Below are 10,649 nucleotides of genomic sequence, written 5' to 3'. Positions count from 1 at the left end.
TGCACAGATCCACTTTAAGTATATGTCAGAGTGATATTAAAAGGCAAAACAGGATTTTAAGCCATTTCAAACGCTAATGAAAATCACTTGTAATGGTTGCTGCTCCTTGATGTATAAAAATTGTAGTTTCCTGCAGAATGAGCTGGTCCCCTGAGTACTGGCCCCCGATATCCTTTCCCTTGCAGGGTTCTATGGAGCCACCTTTGTGTGAGCTGGCAAGCTGTGCGTGTCTCCACAATTACAGACACACCAAGGAAAGACTGCTTCCCACTTCTCCCTCCCTCTTCTCCAAATCTACAGAATGATAGCTGCTATAGACTGCCGTGTCCCTTGAGATCTTGTACTGGACAGGAAGTTCAGGGATATGGAGCCGACAGTGATGGAGCGGTTTGGAAATGTGATGACTGCAAGTGCTAGGCAAAAATGTACAGAAATACTTTGCTGAGCGATGTATATCTGATCTGAGTGTTTAATACCACTTTAAGGCTGCGTTAGGAGCCTACGCCACTCGCCTCCTCTCCCTCCCCTCAGCAGAGCATCACCCACAGCTCAGAAACATTGACATCCCGAGGATGGATGGATTGTTCCTGAGCATTTGTTAGGGCACTAGGCTTCATGTAATCTCCTCTCCCACCAGCAAGAACACACAGTGAAAATGGTACATATGAGGCCGGTGACTCTTCATTCTAAAACAATATCTTTGTCTCCAGTGAGAGACGTCTTTACAACAAGATCCTAAAAATTACGATTAAAGTCCAACTGCAGCCGAAACATTTTTATTCCTTTTTTGATACAATGGGGAATATTTTATAAATGGTTAATGCTGCCTGTGTTCCTTTGGGGAGATTTCCCCTCACTTCCTGTCCTGGTGGTATTTACTAGGATAGACCGTGTAGAGAAATCCAAGCACTGGCATCAGTCACCGATAAGAGGAAATAACAGCTGCCAAGTAGGATTCCACCTTTATTCTGGGGAGATTCTTTCACATTTCCTGTTGCATTGCTAGAATAGGAAATTAGGTGAAATCCCCCGAAAACATACAAGACACAGTTTGTAAACTTTTCCCACCATTTTATTTATTTTTAAAGGTGGTGGCAGGGAGACAGCTCTGAGCATACAAAGGGATACTTCTACTCAAATGGACAGATGTATGAAGGGGGGGAAGCAATGGAATGCAAGAAAAAACATCAGCCAAAGGATTAACATTTCTGACCATCCAGTCTGGTGACCTGACTTTTCTCTACCGAGATAAAAGCAATACAGCTTGGTCAGCCCCCTCCAGCTTGCGATTGGCCATTTTCACAATCGATTAGTTGGCTGATAATTTTTTCGATTAATCGGATATTTAAAAAAAAAATACCATCCCTAATTTAAAATAAAATACACAATTGCAGTGCTACAAAGTTGACTTCAGAATATAACTTCAGTCACAATTTATTGCCCTGTACTGGAACACACAGCATTGTGGATGGGAGGCGTGTTTGGGGTGCTATTGAAATGAATGGCACTGCAACGCACCTCCCGCAGCAGAATTTGTCAGGCTGAAACTGACTTTTTTTCCCCACCTATTATAAATTGTTTTTTAAATAATTGTACTGCAAGCACATGGCGCTTGAATAGCTTCAGCCAGGGAATGATTGACTGCTGGTAGCAAGGTTCCGCAGACGGCAGCTAAATGTAAATACAGCAGGTAGTGGGCGGGTGCCATTGCCAGCCTGCTATTGGCCATTTCTTATTGCAATAGCCAATAGAATGCTGGCTACTACACCCACTCACTGCTTGCTGTGCCCTCCTCCCAGTATGGAGGAGAAAGCTAGGGGATCCAACCAACTCATCAATGAGAATAGTTGACAACTATGCTCAATTGATTAATTAGTTTAACCGATTAATCGAACGTAATAATCGGCTAACTAATCGATTTTGAAAATAATCGTTAAGCTGCAGCTCTAGATTAGTTGGTTGCAGCCCTACAGCTCACTGATGAGCTCATCCCTCTGCTCTCTCCTCCTTTCAGTACATGTGTATACAATGCACTCCACTGGCCCCTACTTCTCCCAATCTGAAATGCAAGGCAAGCAGATATCACGGCAGATTCAGGTACTTACACTGGTTACATAGACAATATGAAGTATTTTTATTAAATACATAACTGGTATTAGTATTTTTTTTTAAATCTGCCTGAAACTCGACTTTAATACAAAGGGTTAAATAAAAGCCCTCCATCGTGAGCATTAATCAGCAAAGCTCCCTAAACATTAACGAAACATTACCCAGTGTGAGCGGTCACCAAGACAAATGTACCTGTAATGAACATTTCACAGAGGCTCACAGGTACACACCAGTCAAAACTGAAAAGGAAGCCTTGAAATGAATGCAGGGCACAGGGTTCACCTGCCAAGAACTGGAGCCATTCATCCAGGTATTGCTGTGATACACTAATCCTCCCCAGTCCCATTTGCTGGCACTCTGGTGATTTGGGAACCCATTTTTTCTTATGAATTTGTAATGTTAGAGAAGAATTCCTTTAATAATACAATGCAGCCGCCATATTCTAGAGAGCTCCTCAGATGTTGGGTCTGTGTGACGTCGCTGTAATACGGACGGATCTGATGTTGATCTCTTATTATAGACAGCTATAAGGACCCTCGCGGTGTCACACAGAAATTTCGCATCAGATTGATGTGTTTGGGAACGGCTTTTCCGCATTAAATACAGAACTGCAAATCGGGATCCCAGAGTGGTACATGGCGACATAAAATGTCACTAAAACCGAGCAAAGGTTTTATATTCTTCCACACGTTACCGGAAAAAAAAAACCTATTTTCTTATTGTCATCTGTGTGCCCGCTGGTGGGTGGCTTCTTCTCAATTCCCATTTACCCAACAGACAGGAAAACTTTCCACTGGTGGGAAATCCTAAAGTGCATCTAAACCCAGAAGCAAAAAAATGTCATATTCTGCAGCTGACCAATCCTTAAAATGTGCTGGCTGCATTTGTTTTCTTTTTCACAATTTTTCTATTTTCACATGGTGAGCCAGCAAGTCTTTTTTTCAACTTCTTTTACCAGTAATGACCTGCCAGCCGGCTCCATTCCCGGCCAATCAGGAAGCTGGGTCATTACTCACCGCCCGGCCTTCTTATTGGCCCAGAAAACAAGGCTACACAGCCAATCAAGCCGGCCAGATAACATGGAGTCGGCTTCTCGGGCAGATTGCCCCGGAAGCCAGCTCCATGGCAGCGGAAGCACCAGTATCGGTACTCAGTATTGACAAGTACCAAAAGTATCGGTACACATACTCAATACGGAAAAACCGGGATCGGTGCATCCCTAGGTCAAACGATAGGTACCGGGAAATTGACAAGCTGAGAGAATAAGGCTGGGGGGAAGTATTAACACCTTCTGGTGCATGCCATCAAGGGGCCCCGTTAGTTTGCCCAATACAAGCAAAGTAAAAGCTCACTTTCAATTTGCGAGAGGGTGAAGGGTTTCCCTTTCACTTCCTGTTTTTTTTTTACATTTTAGATTTGTATTCAGTTTAAAAAAAAAAAATATCTGCAACACAAACAATGTTGACTACAGTCGCATACAAATACACATTTGGCGTATTAGTAACTATAGGACTTATACAATAGCACTAACCAAACCTCGTAATTCTTCTGCCTTGGGGTCGAGAAAATCAGATTGATCGCTATATAACGTAGCGGTAACTAAACCTCCCTAAGTGAACCCCATATTGGAAGACTACATGGAGAGAGAAACTTGTCTGTAGTTTGACTTTACTAAGTTTTCTCAAGTGCCTCTATCATACTGAATGCGAATTCATGGCTCATCCCCACTGTCCTTCCCATTCCTTATCCTCTATGTGAGGTCTTCTTCTTGTCCCCTCCCACCCATCTTTTCCTACCCATTCCCTATCCTTCTTGTTTCCTCTTGTAATTTCTTTCTCAGAGCTATTCTACTGTTGTAGATGTTGAATTACATGTAGTCTCACTGTTCTATAGACAAAACAGGAAGTGAGAGGAAAACCCAAAGTGAGGGGAAAATTCCTTTCAGACAATTGTCACCAGAACAGGGGTCCGCGTTGGACAATTTCCCCTCTATTCCTGTTCTGACAGCAGCTCAAAATTTTGGATTATCGCTCACTGAGTCCTGGTGACAAGGTCATTAGGGAAATATGAAGAGGGTGAAGGTCCATGGCCACCAGGGAAATATCAAGAGGGTGAAGGTCCATGGCCACCAGGGAAATATCATGAGGGTGAAGGTCCATAGCCACCAGCGGAAAATTGAAAGGGTCAATGTCAACAGGCACACAAAAGCCAGACGGGGTCCTAACCCTTACACACAATCAAAAACTTTTAAAAAGTTTTGGCTTTAAATACACTTTTACATTTTCCCAGATTGGAGCTCTACTGCAAAAGGACAGTGCTGTCAGTCTAACACGGTCAACATGCTAACAAGGGAACTGTAACCCCAGTTATTCTACTTCTCCTTAATGGCACACCATTATGCCTTTAAAGGGCACCCGTCACAGCAGCTTTTACCCATCACAGCTGTAGCTACTGAGCGAAGCTACATCTGAGACCAAGCACGCTCTATGTCAGGGGTTGGCAAACTCTAGCTCACCGGCTGTGGTAAAACTACAAGTCTCATCATGCATCTAACTCTGGGAGTCATGTCTGTCAGAGTTTTGCAATGCCTAATGGGATTTGTAGCTGCACCACAGCTGGAAGGTCAAAGCTGTGCCTACCCTTGCTCTATGCCTTTGTGACCAGTCCAGGACCGATGCTGGATGGAAGCCTCGGCTGTGCCAGATAAAGGACAGACATGACAGGTTGCCTTGAACAGCAGACAATGGGAAGCATTAGAATCTCATGCTGCACACGCTGTTGATAGTTTCTGCTCGAGCGCTCCTCCGCACTTTCCAACCTTGAACTTACCTTGACCGTGTTGTTCGCGCAGCTGACAAAACACATGCCTTCCAATATCTATGCGTTACACACAGCCGCCTCCCGCCACCGATAACAAAAAGGCAGCTCGAAGGCGGCATTCCTACATTATTCAGTAGGCCGTGCTTCTGTATATCCTTCACGCTGATCTGATAAAACACACCGACAGGCAGCACAAGCGAGCCCAGGTGTTGGTGGAGAACAAAGGTGTTCACCTGCTGCAGTGAAAGAAGGAACGCCGGCCTTTTATTAAAAGTGTTCCTTTAAAAGGTTCCCAAAAATAGAAGAAAAAAAAACATGCAGCTTTCATTCAAATAACGCCTGGTGATCCTGCCATGAAGGTCCTTGTTCAGGCACTTTGCTCGTTACAGGGCGTCACCCTGTCATGGCTGGCTATAGTCTCCGTCAGAGGTGCAAGTGACGAGATGGCAATACAGAATCAAAATTAGGAAACGGTTGTCACCCAATAATAAAACAATGGCTCAACCAGGACCTACATGGCAGGATCACCAAGTATTTGAATGTCTGCAGATTTAAAAATCGGTTAAAATAAAAAAAAAAAAAACACTTTTGAAGTCACATTAACATGTTAAAGCTTCTATGAGATTCTGGTTTAGATGTGCTCTAAAAATGAATTTCAGATACAAAAACTCATAGACAATGGTGTACTTCGCCTGTGCAGAGAGCAGAGCTGTGGAAAGGACCCAGCAGGCCAGACCCATTACAGCAACTCCAGGCCTTCATCTGCTGTGCAACTACAAGTCCCATGAGGCAGTGCAAGATTGACAGTTACAGGTATGACTCCCAGAGGCATGTTGGCATTTGTAGTTAAGACACAACTGGAGGGTCGGAGTTGCCCACCCCTGCACTATAGGCTGCCTGCAAAAAACTACAGGAGGGGGCGGAGACGAGACCAGTCACCCTGCACAAGCAGAAAAAGCAACAGTGACTGGTCTTTATTACAGGAGGGGGCGGAGACAAGATCAGTCACCCTGCACAAGCAGAATGAGCAGCAGTGACTGGTCTTTATTACAGGAGGGGGCGGAGACAAGATCAGTCACCCTGCACAAGCAGAATGAGCAGCCGTGACTGGTCTTTATTACAGGAGGGGGCGGAGACAAGATCAGTCACCCTGCACAAGCAGAAAGAGCAGCAGTGACTGGTCTGTATTGCAAGAAGTTTCTTAGAAGCAAAGTGTCACACAGAATTACTGCACAGATCTGGAAGAAATACCCAAAGCTCACCGAGATTCCAGGAACAATACATATTACTCTTGTACTTTGACATACACTTTTAAGCTGAACTCCAGGAAAAGCAAATATTGGTCTTAGAGGCCTCATCACAAGACAAAAAGAGGTCTTGTACCCCATAAAAAAAAGACACAAGAAGTGACCATCCCATTCGGCTCACCAGCAGCATTCAAACATTATAGTTTTGGGTGGAGCTGGCCTTTCATCAGCGGACACACCGTAGTAGGTACTCCCCCTGGACTCTGGAAGCCCACCTATAGAACACAGAGCAAGTCCCATGTTACATTGTTGTTATCACACAATAGATGGGCCACAGAGCACTCCGCCGGCTTCCTGACTCTACAATGCGGCTCCTGCTGGCACATACAATACATATAGGAGACTTCTGAAAGAAGCGGTTGGAGCTCGCTGTGCAATTAATCTCTGCAAAAATATTCCTTGAGCTTTTTTTCCTCGGGGATGTAGCTTTCACTTCAATTCCTCCCCATACATTGAGGTTCTCTAAACTGCCACAATGACCACATGATGATGTGAAAGTGCCATTTACATTGACAGCAGTGACCTGAAACAATGTATCTTTAAAAGGGGGATCAGAGGGGAGACGCTTTACCATTACATTATAATATATACATTACTGTTACTCTTCCCCTTTAACACTCATAAACATGTGGAACAATTATGGAGAAAAAAAATAAGCTACCAATGATCTTTGCTGCCTGCCCTGCTACCAACAGTAATTCATTCACCATTTACAGGTCAAAAAATCAGATTTGTATTTTCTCAGCCCTCTCTGCTTTAGAAAGGGAGACAAACATTTAAAAGGGTCGGTCTACCCATAACTTCTATTTAAGCCCCCGTTCACATCTGTGCATTGCAGCAACATGGGTACAGACATGTGTTTTCCTGCAGTACCCTGAAATGTGCATCACTTCTGTAAGGCGCTGCAATGGCATTGTTAATGGCATCCCAACACTTCTTGTGTTTTCAGGGGCACAATTTTATGCCATGCATTTTTGTTGGGGGGAGTGCAGTATTCTTTGGCATGATTGTAGTACAAAGGGGAGCCAATATGAAATTAAGCTGCCCTGTGTGCAGTACAAAAATGAGCATATATACGGGCACGGTGTCCTGTCGCACACCCATACAAGTGTGACCGGGGGCTTAGGGCCCATTCACATTGACGCATTATCTAACACATACCAAAGACACTAAAAATCAATGAATTTCTGCTGGTGTAGTTCACACCATTGAATTGTGCCGATTTGCAATTTTAAAGGGTAAAGCAGACTGCAACCTTTTCCTAACCCAGAGAGACTGCAGTCAATGATAAAGGAAACCAGGGTTACTCTATCCAATGGGAGCACCCAGCAATAAATACTTCAGTTGGGTTTGAACCCCCCCACATTCCAACCCAAATGTTTTATTTAGGATTGAGTGGGGAAATCATATACAGCAGGGGTGGGTAACATCGGCAGTGCATCTGTGGTGGAACTACAAGTGCCATGAGGCATTGCAAGACTCCGACAGCCACAGCATAACCCCCAGAGGCATGACGGCATTTGTAGCTTCTCCACGGCTGGAGTGCCGAGGTTGCCTACGTCCGATTAAAGAGGCATCTACTTTCAGCAACGGGGTCTGCAGGTTTCGGAGTTGCCACGCACCTGGTGATCCTGGATCTTCCTCCCCACCACTCGGAACGTGTTGTTTCCTGTGTGGTGATAAATATGAACTCTGCTAAATCCCGTAGAGCCGCCGGCTGGTATCCATTTCTTGTTGGCATCGTCGTACACCATAACAGCAGCCCGGGCCTGGCAGATGCTCTGTTCACTGCAAGGACACAAGGAGAGGTGATGGTTAGTGTAAAAAAAGAGGAACTTGTCTGTATTTTAACACATTCTGAGTTATTCGAACATCAATTAGAAATCATTTATATTGCATTTGAAGCAGGACATTTTAACAATATTTCATTTACATGCTCACAGGTTCTCCTCCCCCTGCCTGTGTACTAAGCTTACTGAGCAACTGCCGAGATAAAATCAAATAAATGGATAATCCACATACAATGTGCATTGTTTTCCAATGGGCAGAACAGATGCAAGTTCCAAAGAAGTGGTCAAGCGTTCAAGAACATGACCAACTTAAGGAATAAAAACTTTCTGCCCAGTCCTACATAAATCTGTACACTCAGATGAGTACATTATGTGAATATGAAATGGGTGCGAGTAGAAATCAGACGCTTCTTGGCCCGCGTCTGGATAACAATGTACACTGCCGGCACAATGGCCTATGGACAGCCCCGAAGCACAACAGAAACACACTGCAGAGGGCAAGCTGTAGAACAGATTAAGAATGGACAATGATGAGTGAAACGCACATCTCTGTCCGTGAGTTTCAAACCTGGAATACTTGCCCCGGGGAGGTAAAGAATGGAAACCACTGGATCAGCATGACAGCCTGGAAACTACCCTTATTTATAAGTAGAGGATAAAAAAAAATGGCCGCCCGCGTATGTTTTCACGACCATTTTTATCTCCTAAAAACGGCAACTCCGGCCCAACATGGGGGGTGCTTTACTCGTCAAGAACCTTGTATAATATGACATATGGGTTTGGTGGTCCTCCTGAATCGGGGCAATATGTGCCATTATGGACTGTAAAAACAAAAAATGCCATGGATTCTGTGCCACTGCTGCCCCCCTTCCTGCTCTACAGATGACCAAACACCACCGCCATGGGATTCCTGCCAAGAGATCATCTAAGTACCTACCCAGGACAAAGCAGCAGGTTCATCGTAAAACAAACACTCACCCCCACCTCCCAGCTACACCCCTTCACTAACTTAACTTTGCTTCCCCACCGCTCCATTCAGATGTGGGAGCCAAAAGGAAGTATCATGTACTTCCAAGTATGGAGGACTCGCTCCACACTGGGCCAAATCGGCACTTTTTACACAGGGTGTTCCTTTTTGCTCCTGATGCCTGAACAGAGCAAAAGGATTGCATGTGCTGCTAGGGGGGTGAACAGCAGGCACTCCCACTAGAAGCCTGAACTCACCTTTCAGCTGACTTGTAACAACTACACATATAGAGAAGACTCCTTCCATGAGCTGAAACACTTTTAGGGCTTTAGAAAACATGCACATGCCAACTAAAGGGTGTGTTACATATTTGCCTGTTCTTTAAAAATGTCAAGTGCTCAGGAGGTGACAAATCTGACATTTCGGCTTGTTTTATTAAGTGACAAAAAAACCTTGTGGTTTCACCACTCATGTAGCAACGGGACACCGCAGCACCACCAATGTGTGGTGTCACAACAGGATCCATTAACCGCAACCGACAGCCACAGGTGCACGGAGCGGCCTCAGAATGAGCAACGAAGAGGAAGTGAAGATAGAGAGAGATATAGATCTATCGAGAGAGATACATAGAGATTATATATACATACATGCACACACACACACACACACACACACACACACACCAAGAAAATACATGTACATATCTGCTCATCACACGTGTGGGCTCTGCTTCCTGGTCACACTAGTTAACCCCTTTTGTGCCCAGAGGTCGTTGATGCCAAATGCCACTAAGTAGTCACTATGTATTGGTTAACCTGACTGCAACTCTGATGGATTTGTCTACATCAGGGGTAGCCAAACTCCGGCCCTCCAGCTGTGGTGGAACTACAAATCCCATGAGGCATTGCAAAATTCTCACAGCCACGAGCCCCGGAGAGAAATGCATCATGGGATTTGTAGTTTCACCACAGCTGGAAGGCCGGAGTTTGGCTACCCCTGGTCTACATAAATAATGGCTACGTTGTTTTCCCAAGAGATATAAAAGGACTTGACACTATGCAAAATAATTGCAACAACCCCCCCCTGCCCCTCCCCACTATAAACTGCTACACAAATAAAAAGGTTATAAAAATGCATCTAACACTTAACAGCATATCGATTTTTTTATTGCTGTAGCTTAGGGTAACGGGGCCGACCAGCAAGATACTGAAGCTTGGTCCAGTGGGAGATTCCTCCATCCACACAGTGTAGCGTAGATGGAGGAATCTGTTGCACTTTTTCCATCTGACTATAGAAAGTCTGCAGATAATCTATAGGTGTACGGCCAGCTTAAGAACAAGCCGGGATCGTGGTTCAGGGGAGTATAACTCTTATTTGCGCTCCCTAAGACAAAACGAGCACTTAACCCTTGCAGTGCCGGGGTAGCCCCAATGCAAGGGTTAAGAACCATTTTGTCCAGAGTTCTGCTTTAATATATAGGTTGAGTGCAAACCAAAGTATAAGTAAAGCCAAAACTATTTATTTTGCTTTTTTGTTTGGTACACAAAAGGGAACATTTCAAAGGACAGGAGATGTCAATGAAACAGGTGTCCTCAGTGGGAGGTTTCCCCATCATTGTCCAATTCAGGTGATTTAAAAGGCCAATTCTGGGCTAGA

General features: G+C 44.6%; 1 protein-coding gene across 1 annotated transcript in view; it reads right to left on the bottom strand.

Moving 5' to 3' along the window:
- The window catches only part of ENAH (enabled homolog (Drosophila)), an 85,178-nt gene that overhangs the window by 39,233 nt on the left and 35,296 nt on the right, over positions 1-10,649 (bottom strand). The window contains 1 exon segment of the mRNA XM_018556518.1: positions 7,859-8,024. Coding sequence (XP_018412020.1) covers positions 7,859-8,024 — 166 coding nt within the window.

The sequence above is a fragment of the Nanorana parkeri genome, unplaced genomic scaffold (assembly GCF_000935625.1).
Source record: "Nanorana parkeri isolate BGI_ZX_2015 unplaced genomic scaffold, ASM93562v1 scaffold240, whole genome shotgun sequence".
Classification (NCBI taxonomy): Eukaryota; Metazoa; Chordata; class Amphibia; order Anura; family Dicroglossidae; genus Nanorana; species Nanorana parkeri.
This window is presented reverse-complemented; position numbering and strand designations above follow the sequence as displayed.